General features: G+C 58.2%; 1 protein-coding gene across 2 annotated transcripts; it reads right to left on the reverse strand.

Annotated features, from left to right (window-relative positions):
* Positions 1–300: 300 nt before the first annotated feature.
* Positions 301–23,107, reverse strand: TMEM132E (transmembrane protein 132E). 2 transcript variants are annotated; one of them, XM_082068677.1, is made up of 10 exons: positions 22,787–23,107; positions 10,607–11,504; positions 10,092–10,232; positions 7,188–7,380; positions 6,817–6,960; positions 3,174–3,379; positions 2,294–2,573; positions 2,013–2,204; positions 1,052–1,510; positions 301–829 (listed from the first exon to the last, which is right to left on the reverse strand). In XM_082068677.1, exons 1-10 carry the CDS (start codon positions 22,857–22,859, stop codon positions 482–484), a joined length of 2,934 nt encoding a protein of 977 aa, XP_081924803.1. In that variant the 5' UTR covers positions 22,860–23,107; the 3' UTR covers positions 301–481. The 2 variants fall into 2 exon arrangements, with proteins under 2 accessions (XP_081924803.1, XP_081924802.1); XM_082068676.1 differs by having other exon boundaries at positions 301–1,510.
* Positions 23,108–24,586: the final 1,479 nt, after the last annotated feature.

A 24,586-nucleotide genomic window follows, 5' to 3' on the forward strand; every position in this document is an offset into this window, starting at 1 on the left:
TGTGCAACCGAGCACAGCCAAGGTGTTGGGGGGGGGGTCACCTTTGTGAGGCCCCCACTCACCACCTCCCTGCCCTGCTCCTGGGGGGTCCAAGACCTCTCCCCTCTTCCCACTCCCCGCAGGGCAGGACCCGCAGCATCATCCTGCCCCATTCGCCGTTGGACACGCACTCACACACGCCCCGAGAGTTTGACCCCATCCATCTCCTGCCCCCCCAGCTCGCTCCTCCACTGCCCCCTCGCCACGGGCTGGGGGCCACATGTGCGCTGGGAAAACCAGACCGTAAAGGGCAAGAAAAGAAAAAGGCCCCTGGGGGTGCGTTCCGAGAGGGTGAGGAGGACGTGAGATGTGCGGAAGAAGGAATGCACAAGAGAGCCAAATTTGGGCCTCCAGCCCCGGGGAAGCAGCCAGCGTGGCATGGCGTGGCATGGTGTGGCACGGTGTGGCAGCCCCCTCCCTCCCCTGCCCCTCGGCCCCTGCGTTAAGCGATCTCTTTGATTCTGCGGATGTAGTTGTGAAGCTCTTCAGGGTCTTGCAGCCCCATGTCCTGGCAGACCCACTCCAAGTCCTCCTCATCAGCGATGGGGATGGAGTTGTAGGCCAGCTCGTCCGAGGGCAGCGTGGCAAAGGTGGTGAACTTCACCCGCTTCCGTTTGGAGGTGGGGGAGTTGAGCGGGTCCTCGCTCTGGTCCCGCGTGGAGCCCCCCGAGGAACCGTCCCCACGGCCATGGACCTGGCTCTGCACACTGGTCTGTGAGCTCCCGCTGCTGTGGTGGTCCCCGTGGCAGCAGGTCTGGACGTTTTCCAGGGGGTTCCCGGGACTCTCGGGCTGTGGGGAGAGGTCATTGTGAGCTCGCAAGGGCTGCCCATTGCCCAAGAAGACCCAGTGGTGGGAATGGTCCATGTTGGTCTGGCCTTCAGGCGGGATGCGTTTGTGCCGGTATTTCAGCACAAAGACAATGCAGTTGATGAGGAAGACCAAGATGGCCAGACAGAAGACACCCAGGAGGGCGTACATGCCTATCTCCAGGTCCGTCAGCCCCCTGGTCACCTGAACAAAGCCAGTGGGGATGGTGGGGAAGTCCTCGGTGGGGTGAGATGCGCCGGACATCCTACTGTCCTCACTGGGCTCCGCATTCCTCTCCACCTCTGCCCGCAGGGTGGTGCTCGCCCCCGTCTCCGCCAGCCCCGGCTTGCTGGGCACATGGTCATAGTCATAGGTTGGGTCCTCCTCAGACCCAAAGTGGACTCGCACACTGGCCAAGGCTGTGAAGAGCACACTCTTGCGCTTGGTTTTCTGGCAGCTCTCGCAGATGATCAGCTCGGCCCGCAGCAGCTCCCCCATGCCCTCGCTTTCCGCCACCACCAAGGGGAACGCCCGGTCCTGGGTCACCGAGACCACCTTCTCATCCAGGCTGGTCACCACCAGGTTGTAGTCCTTGGGGTCATAGAGGGAGAGGGGGGCCGTGGTGCCGTCACTGTAGGAAATCCACAGGCTCAGGAGCGCTTCCTGCGGGACCAACACAGGCACCGGTTGCCCAGCACGATGCCAGTCCCACCTGCACCCATCCCTCCATCCCTTCTCCTTTGCATCCTTCCCTCCACCAAATTCACCCTTTATCCCTCCACCATCCATCTCGTTCCTGCTAACCATTACCTAGTTTTTCCCTTTTGCCTGTTCTTCTCTAAATTTTCCCTCTGCTTGCCCAGGCTCAGCCCAAATCCCAGCCCCAGAGGTGCCGTATGTGGCTACCAGAGCTGGGCTGGGAAGTGTATAGGATTTATTCCAGACCCCTTTGTCCTCATGATTGTGTCTTGTCCCCAGGGTTGGTTCATAGGTCAGCATGAAGGTTTCTAGAGTGCTTTGCAGATCACTAGGGTGTCTGGAGAACAGTGCGTGCTGTGGGTGACTGTGGGCAGGATTTGGGAGAGGAGGTTTGTAGATGGAGCCCTCATCCCATCCTAAGACCCGCACCGGGCCCCCCAAGCCCAAATGCACCCCCTGGCCTCACCTGCTTGAAGAAGCTGAGGGTCTGCTGGATGGACGTCCGGGCAATGATGGTGTGGCTATTGCCAGGGCTGGGGTGGAGGGACAGCGAGAGGCTGGAGACCACCTGGGCCTTCAGGTCTGTGATGCTGACCTTCTCCTCCGCCACTGTCACCAGCGTCTCGCCCAGCACCGCCTCCATGAGCGGGGACACGACCTGCAGGGGACGAGGGTGCCTGTCACCACCTGCCACCCCCAGCCAAACCGGCAGAGGTGGGGACAGGCAGCCGGGGGGGGTGGGGGTACCTTGAAGAGCGTGGTGCCCGGCTCCCTCCCGGCCAGCGTGAAGCTGTCCACCATGTGGGCCACCCGCGGGTCGTCCACGCGCATGAAGTCACTGACCAGGTCGGTGACCTCCACCAGCCAGTCGGGCCCCAGCATGGTGACCACCTGCCCCGTGCCCTCCGCCGCCGTGGTGTGGAACTGGGTGAAGACCTGCAGCGTGGCGTGTTGGTACTGCAGGGCACAGCCCCGGCTCTGCTTCCTCTCCTCTTCATCCTCCTCGTGCTCGCTGTCCCGCACCGACCTACGGGATGGGGCAGTGGGTGGGCAAGTGCTGCCAAGCTCTTCGCCCGACACTGCAGCTCTTCAGCCCCCCCAGGAAAGGAGAGGGGTGGCTGGGCAGGGAGATACAAACGGTCTCTCCAAGCAGGGGAAAAAAAACTGGTGGCTCCTGGTCAAAAAGGATGCTTGTGGCCCATGAGGTCTCTCAGGGCTTTAAGGACGTCACCAGCATCTCTGTCCCCTAACCAGGAAAAAGAATGAGATATCTTGGGCTGGGATGGGTACCTGGTTGTCTCTAGACCTCAAAGCAGGGCTAAGTTTAGATCTTGTCTGCTCCTGGCCTCATTCGGACTTCTGAGCATTGCCAAAGACTGATGTTCCCAACCAGCTCCAGCATTTTACCAACCACATTGTGAAACTTTTCTCCTCCATACAAACATGCAACCGGCATCCACGATCTCTCACCTTTTCACCGAGGACCCCTGAAACAACCTCCAGCTCCACCATCTTTAAAACCCCCTCATTAAGTAGTTGAACATGGCAATCAGACCCTCAGCACCATCTTCACCTTGCCTTCTCCAGGTTGGACAGACCCCAGGCGTGATGGCCCCATAGCACCCACCTCCTGTCCGGCAGGATGGGCACCCTCCAGCCCTTCACTTGGCTTAGCCGGGCATCCGAGAGCTCAATGTGCAGTGGCAGTTTGGGCACCCACACTGTCATCTCCAGTGGGGCAGAGAGGTGCTCGTAGGTGAAGGTGACCCGGGCACTCATGGAGCCCTGTGACTCCTTCCCACTGACGAAGACGTAGTCGCAGCTGCTGGAGACCTGGGGGAGAAGGGAGGAGGGGGTGTTGCTTCACAGAGGTTGCAAACTGCTCATCCAGAACGACATTTGCCCCCAAAAATCACCTCTGCCCACTCCCAGAGAGCAAAGGCAGCCAGCACAGACCAGCCCTGTGCACAGGTACCCGCCGGTGCCTTGTCCCCGTACCTCCCAGTAACCCCAGCAAGAGCTTCCTGGAGTTCACCTGAACCCTCACGTTCATCTTTTCTCTCTCTTTCTAATTCCCATTTATGCATATACCATTAGTTAAATTTTCTATAAAATACATACATCCAGGGAGAGGGGCACTTATTACCAACCAATCTCAGAATCTCAGCCAATTAAGGAGCCAAGAGCTAGCCACTACAGCATCGCCTGTGTTTTGGCTGAGGCCATCAGGGTCAACAGCATCTTCTTCCCAGTAAGGGTGGCAGGAGACAACGATGCTGGGGAAGCTCCAACCTCTGCAGCAGCTCCATGGCCCAACCCTGACCCCCCTTTCCCCTGTTATGCCATCAGGAATTACATCGGAGTTGTTTGCCACTGGGGAAAAAAAACACGTTTGCTCAGCAAGCAGATGCACCATGCATTTCAACAGCACAGATGGGCTCATTTCCAACAAACTGCTCTCCTACATGGATTCTCTGATGGTTGATAAGGGGTTGAGTCCATGCTGCATGGTAACTGGCAGCAGAGGTGACAGCATCCCTGTTTCTCTCCCCACCTTATCTTCGGGCACCTCTGGTCATTCAGCTGCAGGAACTTTGCATTTTGGAGGCCACAAGCAGGGCTCAACTTCCCCAAGAATTCTATGTTTTAGCTGCAGGAGCCCATCATGAGGTGTCTGTGGTCCCCAGGGCCGGAGGAGGACGCAGAATCTGGGACCTGGGCTCCTTGGGAAGTCCCCGCTCCCTGGACATGGAAGTACAATGCAGGAGGGTTTGTTCCTCATCTTCGTATCAGAGATACCAGCTCAGCGCGTCTGAAAAGACAATCTCATCTCTGGTGGGGCAGCGTCTGAATAAAGATGAGCTCCTGGGTGAATCCTCCAGCAACAGAGTGCTCTGGATATTGTGCCATTTATCACAATAAATATGATGGGCTGCTGCTTGCATTACCTTAGCTAATAAATCCCCCAGGCATCTTCTTCTGGGGACCACTTGCTTTGCAATTGGGGGGTTGAAACTATGACAACGAAAAATCCCAGCACGTCAGGCCTGTCCTGATGATGGAGTGACTGCAGATTAGCCTTTAAATGAACTGCATGCTTGTTCAGAGAAACTTCCCGGATTTGCAGCAAGGCACCGGGAAGCGAGAGGCTGATGTCTGCCTGGGCTCCAAGCCAAGGCTCTGCTTCTGCAGCGAGGAGCTCCCCAGCTTGGCACAACCTCAAGCATGGGATGAAGGGGACACATGTTCTCCAAGGCCCTCAGGAGTAGGAAGGGCCACCACAGCTGGTGGGACCCCATGTCGGCCAGCCAGAGGTGCTGGTGGTGGCTGTGGGTGACCAGGATCCCCGAGGCTGCAGTCCTGCTGAGCTGACTTGCTCCTGGTGGGTCCTCAAGCTCATATGGATGGTGGCTCCTGAGAAAGGTTCACGTGGCAGGTGAGGTTCTACATCTCCCATCGAGCATCACTGGCAGCAGAGGTGGCCCTTCCAATCCCTGCATGTCCCTCGACAGGTACAGTCCCCAAGGCCATAACACAGGCAGGGAAGGGGGATAATTTCTATGCTACCTTCAGTAATGAGGTCCTCTTCTCTGGGCTGAGCACGGGCAGTCACCATGTGTCACTGCAGAGGGGGATGAGGGTGACAACTCCCACCCATGCTCTCCCACCATCCTTCATCAGTGGCCCTGGCACATTCATGGTGATGTCCACCAGGTCCAGGACGTTTCCCCTCCACATTACACATGAGAGCAACCACCACTGAGCCACAGGAGGAGCAGCTCCCCAGCCCTCCTTCACGTTAAATTATTTACAGGAACAGACAGCGCATCCCACAATGTAAGCTTTGATTTATGTAACAGGTTTATAGCCCTGACACCATAATCATACTCCCCAATCTCAGCAGGTAACTGAGAGCTCCCTCAGAAACAAAGCTCCCGCACAAACACAAAATAACTCAGCAAGAAATTGCACAGGGCTGCAAGCGGCGAGCAGGAGGCGAGCGGGAGGCGAGCCGGGGCCGGAGGGCTGCTCCATGCATTATTCATCCCAGCTTGTGTGCAAGTGTCTGCTCCCCCCAGGTCTGGGGACAGCATGTAAATAGATTTATGAGTAGAAAGGCAGCACATTAAACAGTTTAAGTGTCTTGGAGTCCATCCTGAAGTGTATTATTGCTCCAGTGTTTTATCACACTGCGGAGGACCGCTCTCCATAAATTAGACCCATTGCTGTAAATCGCACAGATGGGAGTTTTAGTCAAGAACTTGGGTAAACAGTTTGTGACACCGGCTGTCACCCACCCATGCACCCCCGGACTACTGGGCAGAACAAATCCCAATGCAGCTGGGGCACAGGGACGGGGCTCTGCCAGCACCCCTGGCTCAGCTGGGAGAGCAGCCGGTGCAGAGGGGAAAAGGTGTCATGGCCCACAAGCTGGGGGACATGGGGGAGCCCAGGGCCCCCACGTGGCTCCCTGCCTCTTCCTGACACAGTGGGGACATGGAGAGGAGGGCTGGCTGGGTGCATGCAGGGAGAACGGTGGGAGGCATTTGGGAGAAGGTGGTGATGTCTGGGTGGATGGATGGATACGGTGATAGAATAATACGGCGGGTGAATAGATGGATGCATACAGTGATAGAAAAATGTATATGGATGAATGGGCTAGTTATGGAAAAATTACGTCTGTGTTCGAGGACAGACTGCTGCCTCGGCAGCTGGGGCGGATGCGCAGGCTGCAGCAGCACACCTTTCACATTCACCTGATCAGCATCTCCTTCATGAAGCCCCTCTTGCTCCTCTCCCTCAGTCCCCCTTTTCCCTCCCTCATCCCCAACTGCCCAGCTCATCCCCTGACACCCCACTGGGGTCAGCCCCCAACCCCAGCTCAGCCCAGCCCCTGATCCAAACAGGAGATAAATGTCACCTGGAGGCACGAGTGAAGCCGCTGATGAGAATGTGCAGCTTGCATTAGAGGTGACAATATTTCACCTTATCAGCACTAAGTGCCACGATAACCCATAGTTATTGCTGCTGCCTGGTGCCAGCCTGCGCAGTGCTGGAGCATCCCACAGCCTCTCTGGGGACAGTGACAAAGTATCTTGTCCTTCTCCCAACAGATCCCAGGGAGAGGCACACGTGGAATGCAGCCACTGAGGGGTGATGCTTGCGATGGGGTGGGCTTGTGCAGCATATCAGCTCCAGCTTCATCCAGCTCCAGCCCATGCCACCATTGGGGTCAGCACACCTGGGGGAAACCCGCTCCCTGCACCCACCTTGATGATGTCTTCATTGTTGGACTTGCACTCAACCATAGCCGAGACATCCACGATGACACCGCTCAGCTCAATGGCGATGACCTTCACAGGAATGGCCACTGTCCGCCCCGTCAGGATGGCCGTGTTGATGATTTCCGTGTCCTGGGGATGAGGCACAAAGGGGACCATCACGTTAGAGGGCAGCCTGTCCCCCTAGGGCCAGATCCCAGCTGGCCACTCTCCTGCTCCAGCCCTGGGGCAGGGAAGGACCCATATGTTGGTGGGTGGGTTATGTAGGTGCTGCAGGCCAGTGAGAGATTCCTCAGGGGGACCCAACCCATCCCCAACATCAAACCTGATAAGCTAAGCAAGGGTAGGAACCCACTCACCATGGCCAGGGGCACGATGGCCCGGATGTCCCTCTGGATGACTGTCAGCTCTGTCACCACCTTCTCCAGGTCGGGCGGGGGGTTGCGGCCCCGGTAGTCGATGTGCCACATGATGCGGCGCGTCACCGACTGGCTGGTGAAGTTCTCCATCTCGAAATCCAGCTGCATGATCTCAGAGGAGGAGTCCCCATCCCTGGGCAGGGGACAGGAGGGTGCCCCATGAGCAGGATTGCCCCGGGGCTGGCAGACACCCCAGGATCGGCACTGGGCGGTGCCCTCTAGTGATGCAGAGCATCCCCAGCAAGTCTCTTCTCAGGGTCCCCCTGCCTCCCGGAGGGACCATGCTGCAGGTGCCACCTCGATGCTCCCAAACACAGCAGCCCTGATCCCTCACTCTGTCAGGGGCTGAGCTGACAGAAACCTGCAGATTCCCATGGGAATCTTTGCAGTGGGAGGGAGAAATGCATTTCACTGCCTCTCCCCTTGGCAGCTCAAGCAGATGCCCTCCCAAGGCCATGGGTGATACATGATCACAGGGTGAGTGTGGCCATGGCCCCAGGGGACACTGAGTGGTTGCAGGTGCTGCTCTTGTCTCCCTGGCTCCATCTTCCCGGCAGCACAGCTGGATTTACTGCTCTGGGCTGCTCCCACCTGCACACTCATCTCCCTCAGGTCAAACCCCATATGCCCCACACTCAGGAGGGCACCCTCCAAGCTAAACTTCCCTCCAAAACCAGAGCATCTCCAGGGGACACCCCAGAGTCCCTGTGAACCACAGAGCCAGCAAAAGTCCCCAGAGCAGGAGAGGTGAAATCCCTGCACAAGGGGAAGCCAGGACTGGCCACACTTTCTTCTCGACGTATAGCAGCCTTTGAGAAGATCCCTTCGATCTGGGGATGCAGGATACAGTTGAGTTTCTCTCTCATAAATATCTAACGAGTGAAAGGGAGCAGAGAAAGAGGAGAGCAAGAAGCCAGGGCTGCTCCGGGCATCCCAGGAGCCCTGCCAGGGGACAGTCACCATCTTCTGCCCTCCCTGAGCATCATCTGCTCTCAGCCACAACAGAGATAGGAGCTGGGCTGCCCAGATTTGGGGGATAGCTAAAGGTGCAGCTGCTGGGGTGGAAAATATCCAAAATCAGCCATTATCACCCCAAAGCTCAGGGTTTTTTTCTTCTCCTTACATAGCTGGCACTGCCAAAAGCCCCCGGAGCCCCAACAAAGCAAACTCCTCCGGCTGCACAGCCTGGAGGGCAACACGGCTTTGAGACATTCACACTTGCCGTTCCGTTAATATTTGATGGAGTTGTTTGTCTAAAAGGTGATTATAATCACTTTAAATTCATCCTCAGTCTCTAACCTTTCCAGGCTGATTTGAAGCGGCGGCAGACGGGGAGAGGGGGAAGGAGGAGAGGAGAGGATCTTGCTGGCGGCAGGTCTGGCAGCTGCGTGTAGGGGTTCTGGGGTGGCCACGCGGAGGATGGGGGGACTCGTGGCCCTGGAGACGCTCCGATGTCACCCATGTGGCTGCAGGCTTGAATGCTGCAGTTGCAGTTGGTATCTGGAAGCAACAGTGTGGAGTAAAGGAAAATCCATCCTCTGGGTAAGCCTGTGGGAGGGGTTTTCCGCAGACAGCTTTTGAGCTCATGTTCAAAGTAGTCAGAGCTGAGGGTCTTCTTTCTGCAAGGACTCATCCCCAGCTTTCCTTGGTTTTGGGGTGGAGGGCAGAGACACACAGATTTCCAGCGCAGAGGGGCAGGAACGGCTCAAGTGCATCAACTCATTTTAACCTGGCTCCTGGAAACACTTGTCTCCCTTTTCCCAAAGACACAGCGATGGAGATGTCACAGCCTGGGGACAATTGCTTTCCAGCTCTTCAGAGAGTCTCTCCTGTTGGTGGTTTTGACCTGCCCTTGCTCGCTGTGTCCTGCCCACACGGATGTGAGGAGCAAAGCTGTCCCTTGTCCTCGCAGCCTTCGGCCACTTGCAGGCCAGTCCCACGTCTCCCTTCTCCAGGCTGAGCAGCCTCTGGGTTTTCAACCTGGCTTTGTGGGTCCTCACTCCTTCAGATCATTCTCATTTCTATGCCCTGGATTCTCCTCAATCAACTCGAGCCTTTCCTGAAGCCCCGGGAAAGGGCATCATCCTCGTGTCGAGCAGGGCAGAAGATGCTGCCTTGGTTCACACTCCCCATCTGACACTCATCCATCACCTTAGGGTCCAGACGGGGCCTTGCCTGAGGACTGCTCCCCTTCCTTCCCAGAGGAAGCAGCAAAGAGCTGCTGCCCCTCACGGTATTAAAACTTCTTAAAAAATTAAAATGCTTCCACCCCAAACTGGAGGATCCTCTGCGGCTTCACAATTCACCTCCAAAATCCACCACATGTGCCCACCAGCATCCAACACAGCCAGGATCCCAGCTCCAAGCTTGGGATGCAGCTGCAAAATGGTCTCATGACTTACGAGCGCATTGCTTGAGCTCCAGCTTGGTTACCTGTGGTGACCCCGAGCAGATCCCACCTCACAGAGCTGCGTGCCTGACCACAAACCTGCCCACCCTGGGCCACAAAACCCATCTTCACCTGCCCTTTAGCCAGCTGCACAGTGCCAGCCAAGGTTAAAAACCACACACAAAATTAAGCCCCTTTCCATGTCGGTGGGGGATCTACCTCAACCTCAGCTGTGCTGACAGTTTGACCCCAAAATAGCTCATCCCCCTCTGATGTCCTCAAGTCCCCTGGTCCGGGCTGTGCACCACCATGCCTCAGTTTCCTCTGCCAGCACCTATGTGGCACCACAGCCAACCAGGCACCCAAGATGGGGGATGAAGGGAGAACCACTCCAGGCAAAACCCCAGCGACTTCCTCAACCCCCTGCTGTGGGGGGCAGAGGGGGCTCCCCTTACCTGGGCCCAGCGCCATCCGCCCTGGCCACATCGACGGTGGCAGTGGAGTGCTTGCCACCTGTCAGCAGCTCCGAGCTCACCAGCCACTGCCCGCTCCTCGACTTGGTGCTGAGCAGGTTGACGCCTTTCTTGGCCTTGACCCTGTGAAGAGCGATGGTCAAGGCAGGATTCTCATCCCCAGGCACCCCTGGAAGCCCCCTGGACACCCTGCTGTGGGGGCAGGGAGATTTTTTTTCCCCTCAAACCCTGGATGAACAACCTTTCCCTTTTCTCCAACAAGCTCCCACTGCAAAGCCCCAAAATGTAGCAAAACCAAGTCAGGTTGCTCCCATGGCCTCCCTTACCTTCCCAAAGTCCTGCCAGACCCAGTCCACTGCCCGGCAGGTGCCACAAATGCAACACACCATCCTCATCCTCTCCCTCCTGCCCATGGCTGCCTTGGCACAGCCCAGATGAAACAACCACCCCCTCAAAAGGCATCTGCTCCCAGGGTGGGGGCAGCCCCAGGACCGTACCTGAGCGTGAAGTGCTCCACCGTGGAGTTGGACATCAGGTAGAGGAGGATGCTCAGAACCTCACCCGGCTTGAGAGGCTTGTCGGGCAGGCGGATGAAGATGTTACCGTCCAGCCGATGCTCCTGCATGGGCTGCCCGGGGGGGAGCTGCAGGAGGCTGACGCTACCGATGCGCAGCAGTGGGTGCTGCGTGGGACCCTCAGTCCTGGCCCCCCCAGCCCCGCGGCGAGGGACTGTGTCCCCAAGGCACTGGCCAGCCCCGTCGGGGGCGTGCAGGGTGTAGTACAGCTCGGCTTGCTGGCTCTCGCCCGGCACCTCCAGGCTCTCGGGGCTCTTCCTCCTGCCCAGTGGCACGGCCGGGGGGCCAAACCAGGCGTGGGGCAGCTCTGCCTGCACCAGGCACGTGGCCAGGCTGCCCCGCAGGCGACACGAGCTCTTGATCTCACGGGCGTCACGGAAGGCGTGGAGCTGCACGCAGGGCAGCCGGTCGGTGACGGCGAAGTCATCCCAATCCCGGCCAGCGATGTAGAAGAGCACTTGGACCACGGGTTGGTTGGCCACCAGCCGGGGTTGGATGATGAAGGCGCGCACCTTCCAGTTAACGGTGAGGCGGTCAGGGACCTCCAGGGTGCTGGAGGGCTGCAGCTGCTCCTTGGGCAGCACCAGCCCTGTGCTGAAGGGCCCCAGGGTGACGTTGAGGACGGGCAGCTCCTTGGTCTGGAAGACGACGAAGGGCTCGGCGCGTTGCAGCGGGGCGCTGCCGTTGCCTGCCGGGCCGGCTCCCACCTCCTTGAGGAAGAAAGCCAAGCGGGTGTTGGACAGGCGGTAGCTCACGGGCAGCGTGATGGCACCGGGGGGCTCGGCAGGGTCAGGGCTGGGGGCTGGTCCCTTGGCATGGGCTGCAAAGGGGATGGAGAGTGTGGGTTAGTGCAGGGCATCGCCCCCAAAGCACCTCCTGAGCCCCAGAGCACAGAGCCTGTAAGGGTGGTGTCAAGGCCAGATTGTCACCCATCACCCACCCAGGGATGCCACCCACTGTCCCCGTGCACCAGAACTGGTCCAGCCCAAATTTTTCCAGGCATGGACATGACCTAGTACAAAAGTGATGAAGATAATGTTGGTGCCGCCTTGTGCAAAATGCAGCAGCGCCCAGGTCCGACAGCCCTTAGGAAATCCCTTTTGTCATCCATTTTCACCATTTTGCCTTAAAAAAAAAAAATAAATAAACAAACACCTTGCATGCAGGGTGCAATGCCTGCCAGCCCCACGCTCCCGGGGGCTGGAGCTGCCCAAGCCCCTCAGAGGGAACTGGCCACCCCACTGCCACAGCCAGCAGGTGGAGAGAAACGCTGTGAAAATCTTTCTGGTAAAACAGCTGCTGCGAAAGGCGGTCGGCACGGAGCCGGGCTGACGGCACAGAGCCGGGCTGACGGCACAGAGCCGGGCTGACGGCACACGCTGCGCCGGCAGCTGCGGGAGCCTGGAAGACATCTCAAGGTCTTTGCATCTACCAGCGGCTGCCAGCGATTCCCAGGAGACCTGGGTCCCCCCACCCCGCCTCGGCTCTCTGCCAACCCCCCCGCGCCCCCGTCCCCGGCGTTGATTGCAACTGTTCCCAAGTGGCTCCCAAACAGGAGAGCCCAAATTACCCGCATCAAGCGGCGCAAAAGGTGCGGATGTGACAGCTCAGCTCTCGGGAACAGCTCAGCCCCCTCCCCGGCGGGGGCTTCGGAGCATGCCGGGACCCCGGCGCTTTTTCCAGCCTTGGTCAGGCCCCCAAGGGCTGAAGGAGATGCAGAACCCTGCAGCCCACCCGGGGAGCTCTCTGCTGCGGGGCACAGGGGAGATAAGCAGCTTAGAGGGCTCATAAAAGGATTAGCACTCGATACGGGGACGGGCGGCATCCACAGCTACGCTGCCTGGGATGAAACTTGTCCAGGAGCCAGGCACCCGGTTCCTCGGGGCTGGGTAGACACCGGGGACATGCTGCTGGCATCACCGGTGAGGCCATGGGGCCAGCACCACTGTGGGCACAGCTCAGCACCTGGCAAACTAACCCTGCTCACCACTGAGCCCGTCCCGCTCACCTGCTCTGTTTTCCCACCTCCCAGAGAGCCAGGAGCCACGGGAGAGTTGTTGGGCCCCAGAAAGCACCCATGGGTGCAGCCCTGCTCAGAAATAACCACTGGCAAGTGGGCTTTGTGCTCCTCCAGCTCATGGAGGTTGCTTTTGCCATGAAGTGTGAAGGTTTGTGTCCTCCCTGCATCCCAGCTCACACAGCCGCGGCTGCTCCTGACACCCCAAGCAGTTCGAAAAGTGGATTTTGTCCAAGGCATGAGATTATTTGTGGAAAAACTGTGAAAGGATCCACCAGCTGGAGTGACAGGAGCCTGACTGCCTAGGCAGGACCAAAGGACACAAAAGCAGCCCAGGAAAGAGTTTGACTCATTGGAACGGCATCAGTTTTTATCCCTTAAAAGCTCTGGGGTTTAGGGAAGGATCAGGTCATTTGTGAAGAAAAGCCACCCGAAAAATGCCCAACAATGCCCAGCACAGCCCCAAGTGAAACCCACCCTTAGGAGGGTGTGAAATGCCCCATGTCACCGCCTGTCCTTTGGGTGGGGGCCAGGGAAGCTGCTGCCCTGTCCCAGTGAGCACCCAGTCTGCACCCAGCCTGACCCAGTCTGCACCCAGCAAGGGGCACCCGCTGCCACCCACCGCACTGGGAGGGCAAAAGCAGCCAGTTTTTTGTCTGCAATTTGCCACCAGCCCCGGCTCATGGCAGAGACCCCCCAGCCTGAGCCGCCAGCAAGCGACTCCTTCCTCCTCACCATGGGGATTCTCTGATGGCAAATATGGGTTGCGCACTGGGGCAGGCAAGGAAAGCCCCTCTGCTCTCCACAGCCAGGCAGAGGAGATGTCCTGGGGACCCTGCTCGACTCAACAACCGGCAGCTCAGTGTGGCCAAGCTCTGCTGCGGTGGGGACACTCAGGGTGTCCCCAGCACTGAGCCCAGCACAGACCTGCACCCTGGCCACGCCAGATCGGGGAAGCAAGCGGGGACGAGCTGGGATGGAGATTAATGTGATGGTCACGATTAGTTCAGCGCAAGCGGATTGCCGGCACCCAGAGAAGCTATTTCCTTCCACAGACAAAATGCATTTAAATGATGCTATAATCTGTCGCCGGGAGGGGGACAGGACCGGCGCCTCTGTTACTTGGCCATAAACTAATCCTGCTGCAAGAGGGTCTAACGCAGGCACATCCAGCCTGGGGTGGGTGCCAGGAGGGTGGATCCCAGCCTGAGCCTCTGCACTGTGATGGACACAGGGTGGGGAGGGAAGGAGAAGGAAGGAAAGTGATGCCTGGATGTACGGATGCGTGGCTGCAAGGAAGAAAGGGTGGATAAGGACAGAGGAACGAGCAGACAGAACGGAGGATGGATGGATCGAATGAGATAGGCAGACAGCAAATGGCTGGACAGCAAAAGAATAACTCTAGGAAGACAGAGAAGAGGTGATGGATGGAAGGATGGATGGACAGCACGCACATTGGCTCAAGAGATGTAAGGAAGATCATAGAATCATTTTGGTTGGAAGAGACCCTCAAGATCATCAAGTCCAACTGTTAACCCAACACTGTCACTAAACCATGTCCCCAAGAGCTTCATCTACACATCTGTTCAACCCCTCCAGGGATGGTGACTCCACCGCTGCCCTGGGCAGCCTGTTCCAATGCCCGACGACCCTTTCTGGGAAGAATTTTTTCCTAATATCCAATCTAAACATCCCCTTGTGCAACTTGAAGCCCTTTCCTCTTATCGTACCACTCATCACTTGGGACCAGAAACCAACACCCTCCATGCTACAACCTCCTTTCAGATGGATAGAAGGAGAAAGAACAGACGAAAGGATGGGAGAACAGATGGACTGCACAACAGCTCAGGAGACTCCAGTCCCCACGCCCCTGTCCCCTGCTCTGGGTTCCAGCATCTCTTGGGAGGGCAGGTGGCTCTCGTACCCTCTCGGCTGGCTGGGTTTTGGCGGGGGAGAAGGGTTAAACCCCAGTCACTGGCTCTGCTCTGTGGCTGCTGAGGTTAACGGGATTTGCGGCGCCTGACCTGCATTCTGGGTTTTATTAGGCTGGCGCAGAGGGGACCATATGGTCCTTCCACCCTTGCAGCTCAGCACCACAAGCAATAAAAAGAAAATCTCAGTGCCTGGCCAGGCTCTGACCAGCCCAGGGGCTGCATGGACCCCCCAGGCTGAGGAGCCACCTGTGGCAGGACAGGACTCATGCGTGTCCCCTCCATCCCACTGCACAGCAGCCCACAGGGAGACCTGCAAATCACAGTAGGGAGAATGGGGGAGACAGGGGGTGGAACCACACAACTGAGGGTGGCCCCCTCGCCAAGCCCCCACATCTGCCCGACCAGATGTGCCCCACGCTGGGCACAACCGCATGGCCAGATGGGCTGAGCCGCTCCTCCCACCCACGGGGGCACACGGGGACAGCAGCAGCACCCTCCAGCCCTGCCTTGAAATCCAGAAGACCCTCCCAAGGCCGAGGGGTCTTGCTGTTGCTGGGGTTCTCCAGCACCAAAAGCCCCTGCCCGTCTCCCCTTTGGCAAGGGCTCCACTGCAGCATTTCAGTCACTACCACGCACCCTCCTGCTCCACCTCCTCGGCTCGGGACAGACTGACAGACACATGGGAAAAGAGGCTGACAGACATACTGGATGTATCTGTGGCTGGTGGCGAACACTGTCTCTCTCATGTTCCTTTCTTGCCCTGAATCCCCAGCAAACGGGATACAGGGGGGAGTGTAGCTCAGCCCCTCCATTCTGCCCCCACTGCAGCCTCACCAGCCCCGTCCCTGCTCCCATCCACCGTCCCGAGGCTGAAGAGCCTCCTCCTCTTCCATTTATCCAGCACCAATAGCCAGCACTGAGCTCCAGCTTAGCCCCAGCCCCAGCTGTCTGCCATAGGGATCACTTCTGCCACGCTCCAGGGGGGATCTTTATCCCAGCTTATCCCATGGGATGTGGCGGGGGGCTCCCAGCACATATATCCCCACTTAGCAGGGGAAGAGCGTATAGGAAAAACCTCTGGAGGAGAAGATGGAGGGGAGGATTAAAATCTCTCGTGGTGTTAATGGGAGGCACTGGGGGCTTGATGCATCAATGGGCCAAACTCAGCTGCAAGGGAGATGTCGAAATACCGGTGATGTGAAGCACTAGCCCTGGCTGTCCCATCTCTGGCCAGGGATGTGGCACATCTGGAGCTCCCAGGGTTGTCCAACATCTGGATGTCCCAACAGTTGGATGCTCCAGCTAGAGGCAACCCCAGCTCGCACACCGTCTCCCCACCCATCCCAGGCATCGCATCCATCCCTTCCCCTCCTCACCCCGTAACACTGATCCCAACCACGTTACACTCCCACCCCAATGGCGTCCCAACCCTAAAAAAACCAACAAAAAGGGGAAATGGAGGCTTCTGTGCCTTCACCTCCACCCAAAATTCAGTCAGGCCAAACATGAGCCCTTCTCTGGTGCATGTTTCAATACTGCTGGGGAAAAAAAAAACACACACAGTAATAAAACACAAGTTGAATTAGATAACACAAGTGGGCCCCTCATGGAAACCTCCTAAATGTTTTCCAGCAGCCGGAACCTTGAAAATTGGTTTCAGCGACATAAAAGACAACAAGCTATTCCTTCCCTCTGACGCGCCGAGAGCCTCCATCTCCAGTCCCAGCTAATTGGAACTCAATTAAGTGAATAATTGTTACAAATGTAAAATTACCTTCCTCTGGCGCACAAGAGTGAGATGCCCTGGCTGTGGCCGCGGGGAAGGGAGGGACGTAGGGACATGGGGACACTCCCTTCCCAGCCCCTAGCTCTGCCCACAGCCTTGACGGGGCAATAGGGTTGGGAAGCCCCATGGTACCGAGGACCCCAACCCACAGCCTGGGAGGTTAAACTGGTCCAGGCTTTCCAAAACCAGCGCGGGGTAGGAACTGAGTTCATGGTGGTCAGGAAAAGCGAATCAAGTCTTCCCGTGAGCACCAGCGCTGGCTCCGAGTGGATTTTCTAGTGTCTAATACAGAGTTGTGCTCATGTCTGGTGGGCACTGCTATATTCGCCTTTCTTTTAGGTCCTTGAGGTTTCTCCCTCTCCAAAAGGGTCCAGCCTGGCTTCATCAGCAGAAGCAATAAAATAAGAAATGCTGGTGGGACACAGGCCAGTACACAGCCTGTTTTTTGGGGCTGGCAGCACTAAGCAAAAGGGAACCATCCCAGTGCCACACCAGGCTGGGGTGCTGAGCTTTGCATTTCCCCCAGGAAATTATTAAAAGGAGCAGAATAAAAAGAAGAAATTAAAACAAAAAAGAAAAAAAAGGAAGAAACCTACAGGAATAAATAAATATGGCCTAAATGGGATGTGCTGTGCAGAGGAGCAGCCTGCCATAAATTCCTGGAGCCGGCAAGGCTTTTACGTGGCAGCTACTTTAGAGCAATATCCACAAATCACGGCAAGGGACAGGTCAGGGGACGGGGAGGAGAGGGCATTTATGGAGGATGAAGAAAAATGAAGAAATGAATTAAAAGGGAGGTGGGGAAAAAGATGAGGAAGTGCTTGACCATGAGTGTCCACAGGGATGCTTGGGGGCTCCAGGATAAAGCCGGCAGGGGCCCGGGGCTGGATCCCCATCATTGCCAGGTTCCCCCCGTGCCAGGAGGAGCCACCCTGGCTGCCTGCAGCAGCAGGAGGGCACAGATGGTTTCCCCAAATACAACCCCCCGGGGAAGCCAAAAGTAGTGGGGGGACAGGCGGTGGGGAGAGCCCTTCAGGGTGGCTCCGGGCAAGCAGGGACAGGGACAGCAGCTCCCGAGGCAGAAGCCCCCATCATCATGGTGTTGGTGTGGAGGCGATGCAATGACCCTCCCAAAGCCACGTGTCCTGCTCAGATCCCCCTTGTCCCCTCCTGCCACGGCCAGGAGCAGGAACATCCTCCCAGCACCCTCCAAATTTGAGCACCAAACACATCCCCTGGGCTGTGCCCCCCCAGCTGCCACCGCCAGCCCAGGCTGTGCCAAGTGACACGTTTCAGACTGATTAGACACTGATTAATTTTCTCCCCTGGTGACACGTGTCAGGCTGTGTTCGGAGCCAGAGTGGGATTCAGTTCTAGAGGCACACAAGGAACTGCAGATAAACCCAGTCTGTAGCCAAGGCTGGGGTCCAGCATCAGCCCCACACCCCACTCAGTGGCCCCCAGAAGCCAGGTTGGGGACAGGCACCAGGCTGGGGACTTCACCAACTCAGCCCTTGGCAAAGCGGCCACAGCACCAAACACACACAGCTCAAATACATCCCCTTCCTTTTTTTTAATTTAGCTGGTACCCGGAGAGGAACGCATCCAGCAGCCGCCAGTATTGCATTTTCAATTTTATCTATCTTCAAGAGGGAAAACATAGCTTTTCCTTAAAAGAAAATAAATTAAAAACTAATTAATTCCCAACTTTTGCCATTCCTGTGGAAGAGCTGAGCCTATTTAATCATGGGAAAACCTGCCCTGTTAACTCTCGCAGAGGGGACAAAGCCACCCCGGCAGCACCCACTTGGGCTGTCAGCAGAGATAGTGACAAATCAAGGACGGCAAATTTGTCCAAGTGATGGGAAAACGCTCGCCGGCAGGAGACGGCGGCTCCATCCAAAGACTGTAAATTGCCTTGATTGTGGTGTCCTCCTGGGGGGCAGGACCAGCGAGCGAGGGACTCAGCGCCCAGCCAGCAGTGAGGGACGTGCGCCCAGAGGGGAACAGCAACAGGTTGGGCAACAGCTCAGGAAAAATGAAGGGACCAGTGCCCAGGAGAGCCACATCCCAAGGAGCAGCCTCTGCATCCCAAACCTGGGGCATTTGGGGGAGAGGTGACAGCCCATAAGTCGCCCTGCTCAGCTGGTGCCTCCGCCAGGGTGAGTGACACAGGGCCACCATCAAACGGAGCTGGAGGACCCTGTGTCTCCCAGTTTTGAGGGGAACAGTGAGCTCCAACCTCCTCTCCCCTTGGCAAGGAGCACCAGAACCTGCCTCACTCCACACCATTGAACCATGTCTCCTTCTGGCATCACACGCAGACAAACTCCCTGGGGGAGACCCCATCCCCAAAGGCACCGCCAGAGTCCCTGGCCCCGTCACAGCACGTCCCACCCCAGGAGCAGCCACTTCCCTCCCTTCCTGGGGGGCTGCTCGTTAGCAGAGCCGTGTATTTAATAATAAGAGACATTGATTAGATTAGCGAGAGTGACCTTTTCCAGATGGATGGCATGCTCGTACGGTGGCAGCGACGGGCGCCACGCAGGAGGGGAACACACAGCTTGCTGATTCCTCCACACCCCAATGCCGGGCTATTTCAGCCAGACAATTGCAGGAGCCGCAAAAAAAGATCAGGTTATGCCATGTTCTGCCTCTCCCCTCACCCATCATCTCCAAGGATGAGGCCACGTTCTGCTGCCCACTTCCCAGTTAGAGCCTGGGGGGCTACAGCAGGGGATGGAGCTGGGATGCAACATTGGGACGCTCTGCAGGGGCCTGGCTGGTTGGTTTTCCCTTTCCCCCTCTTTTTAGGATGCAGAGAGGCTGGGCAAGGAGGGACCTCAGCAGCCAGTCATGGTGGGGTGAATTAAATAGTAGCACTTAAGAAAAATAGCCAGGTTTCCTAAAAATCACTAAGCAATCCCCAGCCAGGGGGTTGCTGTCACCCAGTGCCCTGCCTCTGCTTCCCCCAGTGATGTAGCAGCTCTGAGACCAGGGTGCAACATCATGAGCACACACATGGAAGGATGTCTCTGGATGAGGGTTTCAAGGCACTTAACGCAACCCAAAGTCCCCAGGGCCAAACCTTGCGACTGATGCTTGCCAAAATCATCGCTCAGAGGATTTCCATCATGCTGCCGGTAGTATTTCCCACCCTTTTCTCTTTCCTCAACAGCACCAAGAGGACAAAAGATGTAGAAGGAAAGGCAATTTCCCAGTGGGGTGTCCAGCTTTGTACACCCATGTTCCAGCACAAGCACCCTGCTGGGATTTAAGATATCAGGGTTGGGGGGAGATGGAGTGGGCCCTGCGATCACACAAGGCCACCATTTTGGCTTTTGGCTCTGGGGTGCCCTTGTGTGACCCTCTTTTCTGCAGCAGAGAAGGCAAAACTTGTGCCAGGTTTAACCCAGCACAGAAGCCAAATTCTGCCCGCCTGCCAGAGCAAGGACAGATCTTGTTGCTCCTTCTCTGCTCCTGGCTGGAACTGAGGATGCTCAGCTGCACCGACCCCATCCGTCTGGCCGGGATGGGGCTGTTAAATGAGCGAACACTGGGTGAACATTCCCGGTTCAGCAGCAAGTTATTGCACATCTCCACCTGCTGGTCTGAAAACCCGCAAGCTGGGAGATGCTCTGAGCCGAAACAGGGATGGGGGGTGGTCCATATCTCCTCCCACCAGGGTTGGAGTGCGCTGGCTGGAACCCCCCACCAGGGATGGAGTCACGGGCCACAGCGTTGTCCTTCACCCCCAGCCCCATGCCTGGGACTTGCTCATGGTGGGAATAACCGGTGGGAGATATGGGGAGAACAGCACATCCCCATTCCCACCGGCAGTGGGATGGAGGAGCCAGAGATGTAGGATCCTACACCAGACCCCAAGCCTGCCTTGCACACCAAGACAGATTCTCAATAACCCCCAAACTGCCTCTGGGTGAGAGCTGCCACCGGGAGAGGGGAAACTGAGGCACGCTGTGGAGAGGAGGCTCAGCAGGGAGAAGACGCAGGAATCCAAGCTAAACCCCACACCCAGCACAAGTTATCCTGCAAACCAGCGGGTAAATCCCACCTACACCGTATTCCGACAGGTCCCTTGCAGCTTCACAGCACAACCACGCTGAGCACACACCACCTGCCCCAGGGTCTGTCTGTCCGTCCATCCCTCCCATGAGCCCTGGGGCCATCCCACCCCAGAAGTGCCAAAAAAACCCAAAACCCTTCCTGGAAGCAGCTGATCCGGGGCCGGTAGCCAAGCATCTCCCAGGGTGCCCAGTGCTGGCAAGGCTGGTGCTGAGGGCTGTTCTTCAATAAAAAACAAGGGAAAAGGGAATAAAAAGCCCTGAGCAGGAGCTTCGCCGCTGGCTGACCCCCACGGCCAGCCCGAGCGATTTGCAAGAAAGGCTGGGAGAGTTCAGAGCTCTCGGCCTCTTTTTCCGGCTCCCTCCCAGACCTTTATTTGTCCAGGAAAGGCCAAAGCGGCAGCAAGGGCAGCTGCATATCCTGAAAAGAGCCTAAAAACTCCTGGCAGAGGCTTCTCTCCCTGCTGGCACAGGCATCCTCCCGCAGCAGCACGGCGAGCTCCAGCCCCGCGTCCAGCACAGCCACTTCATGCCGGCATTGCCACCATGGGGACCCCCCACCCATCGCATCCCCCAAGCCCAGGGGCCACATCCTGCTCTGGGATAAACCAGAGGCCTGACACATGGAGCTGTTGGTGTCCCAGCAGCAACAGGGGGCTGGGAAATGCCCGGGAAGGGGTGGAGAACAGGGGGCTGCATCCAGCCCCTGCACGGGAGGCAATTCCTGACGGATCGCTTCCACAGGGATATTCCCATCGGCTGCCAGCAAAGCCCACAGCCGCCTTCAGCAGTGCACCCACCACCGACCCAGACAGCTGAATCTCATCCAGGCAAATTTGAGGAGCAGGAGGAGATGGCGCTTCCCTGCTGGCTGCCAGCAAACCCCCTGACCTGGGGTCCCAAAGAGGAGCAGCTCTGCCCAGCAAACCCTGCCCAGGCAGCATCCCAGGAAACACCCCGTCTTGGGGTACAGGGAAGCAGCATCTGCCACCCCAGAGGATGCTACGTGAAGTTGCGGTGCTCACCAGCCTGAAGCATCTCTGTTCCTGCGTTGGGGTCAGTTTTTTAGCGGGGGAACCCCCTGCCGGCTCCTTGCGATGCTCCCATATCCCCCTTCCTCCTGATTTCACCACTGCGGGTGGGCAGCCCCCCAAGATCCTCAAAGAGCCTCGAGAGGCTGCAGATGCCTGAGAAAGCCCTGTCTGAGCTCCAAAAGTGCCTTGGCCACGGGCTGCCGGTGCAAAATGGAGCTGGGCACGGTCCAGAGATCCCTCCAGCTCCTAGTGGGTCTTGTTTGAATGGGCAGCGCAGCCCCCAGGACACGCTGAGCCCATGGCCAGAGCTGGGCTGGCAGGAGGGGTCCAGGTGGCTCCCCTTAAACTGCAAGCAGCCCCCCACTGTCTGCTTGGCCAAGCCAGCTGCCGGGGAAAGCCGCTTTGGCTGCAGCATCTGCGGGGCTTGGTTTTACACAGAAATCATCTGAAAAAAAATCCACGGAAAACCAGCCCTGTGTCCCCCAGGGTGCGTGACTCTGCTTCATTCTGGCTTGCCAAAAAAGCCCCCAGCAACAGGTGCTGGTGTCCCCAGAGCTGCCACCGGGGCAGGCCGGGATGTCACCGCAGCTCCGCTATGGCACGGCAGTGATTTGGATGCAACTCAGGGCAAGTGAGCGCAGGCAGCGGGGCCCCCCCTGCCCAGGCCGCAGAGAGAAAGGCAGCACCACCAACCCCAAAAACATGGGGGATGGATCAGAAAGAAACAGAGGGATAGCAGGGGCTGCACCCCCCTCTCCAGCACCCCAAAATGATGCCACCTCAGCAGCACTTGCCCTGTAACTCAGTGCAGCCTGGGAAAGTGTCTGGGTGGGGGTCTGGGGGATAAGCGAGTGGATAATAGCAGATAAAGCCCCTGATCCTCCTGCTAAAGCAGCTCTGCATTAAGGAGACATGGGGCTGAGGGGGGGTACAGAGAGGATCTACCCCCCTGCCACCCTGCTCCCTGCCTGGGGAAACAGCCCCGCTGCAAGCGCTCACAAACACAAGCTGTCATTTTATTAAGCCGGGAATAAACTCTAATCTTTACCCATTTCAGTGCGGGGGTCGGGGGCACAGGAGAGGTGGTAGCTGGGGGGGGTCCCAGCCGGGCACAGTGGGGCAGCTGTTGTACCTGGGGGGGGGGGGGCAGATGGGGCTGGAAGAGGAGGTGGGTGCAAACCTTCCCCATGATGCAGACACACACATAACATATACATGAACCCCCCCGCCCGGCTCCGGCAGCACTTACCGGGGAGCAGCAGGGACCAGAGGCAGCAGAGCAGGGCAGCCGGCCCGGGGTGCATCTTCTCCGGAGAGGCCATTGCAAGGTGGGGGGGGCAGCCACCCCCGTGGCAAAATAAAAATAAATAAAAGGAATCCAAACCAAGCACCAAAAAACCGCAGAAATCCCCTAAATCCAACCACGTGCGAGCCGGGAGCAGCAGCCAACGACGGAATTTGGGGAGGGGGGGGGACCCGGCTCAGGTTAGGGGGGGCTCGGCTTTGCCCCCCCCAGCTCAGCGAGCAGAGCACCCCATCTCCGGCCCCCCACCCCTCCCCACCCCGCACCCCAAACCTGCCGCAACCCCCCCACCAGCGTCTGCAGGGCGACCGGAGGAGCGCCCAGCCGGCGGGGGCGGGTCCCCGTCCTCCTCCTCCTCTTCCTCCTCAGGAGCCGGGGGGGCGGGGGACAAGAGCACGTGTAACCCCCTCCCTGGGGAAAAAAAAGAGATGAAAAAAGACGTGCTGATAAAAGCTGATGCTGCAGGGCTAGCGGGGCGCCAGCCCCCCCATGCACAAAAATAAAAATAAGATTTCCAAGCGCGGTTCTTCCGAAGAGAAAAAAAAAAAAAGCTGAATTAAAGCGCTCCCCCCAGGAAAAAAAACCCAACGGTAACAACAAAAAAACACAACCCAAAGCAGGCGGGTGAATAATTAATCCCAGGCAGATGCAATTAATCAGCAGCAGGAGCAGCTCGGTGGCGGAGTCCCCGCATCCGAAGGCAAAGTTTGGGGGGAGCGGGGACGGGGAGCGGCCGCCCCGCAGCCGGGGGGGCGGGACTCACCCGCTGCCCCCCTGTTTGGGCTGCAAGCGGGGGGACTCGGCCATGAGGATGCAAAGGAGGGGGGCTCCCCGCCTCCTCTGCCTCCCCCTTGGGTTAAAGAAGGGAATGCATCCCGTCCTGCTCGCAAGGAAAAATAAAGAGGGGGGTGCAGGAGCCTTGGGGTAAGCGGCAAGTTGGGGGTTTCTGCTCTTTGTCCCCCTCCGGGCCCCCCCCGCCCCGTGCCCGCCGCCGGGGGGGCCCCGCCGCTGGGCGCTCCCGTGGCCGCTCGCCCGGCTGGAGCCGCATTGGGCTCCGGTGGGTGCCAGCGCGGTGGAGGGCGACAGGGGGAGGTGCCTTCCTCCTCCTCCCCCTCCTCTCCCCTTTCCCCCCTCCTCTTGGGCCGAGGAGGTAGCAGCCGACCGCAGCCCCGCTCCCCGCCGATGCAGTACGATGCGATGCAGCCCCCGCTTCCCGACGCCCCCCAAACAGATTCCCAACCGAATCTCCCCACCCCAGCACCCTGGGGTGCGGCGGGAGGGGTGGGGGCTGCGCGGCCGGCCCTCCGCTGCGTGCCGTGCACCGCAGTGCAAGGGGAAATAATAAAAAAAGGGGAGAGAGGTGAGGGGGAGCAGAGAGGTATGGAGCACCAGGGGCACATGCATTGTCACCCCCGGGGTGCAGAGGGCCAGCTGGTTTTGGTCGCTTCTCTCCACGCTGGGGGAATTTGGGCCCCTTCCCCATCTAGCCCTGCCGTGGCCAGCGTGTCCCCTGCTTCTCCATCCCCTCTGCCCGTGGCTGCCCAGGGGGATCAGCCCTATCACCACACTCCCTGCAGCACTGTGTACACAGGCAGGGCCTGGCTGCACCCCCACACGTGGTTGGGGGTGGCTGGGAACCTCCTGTGCCCTCCTGGCGATGGGAGTTCAACCACCGTTGCTCCAGTCCCTTGTGGGCTGCCTGGTGTCCCCCCCACACCACACACCCAGGGACCCTCTCCTGCAGGG

Source organism: Streptopelia decaocto (assembly GCF_964273445.1).
Source record: "Streptopelia decaocto genome assembly, chromosome: 18".
NCBI classification, from domain to species: domain Eukaryota; kingdom Metazoa; phylum Chordata; class Aves; order Columbiformes; family Columbidae; genus Streptopelia; species Streptopelia decaocto.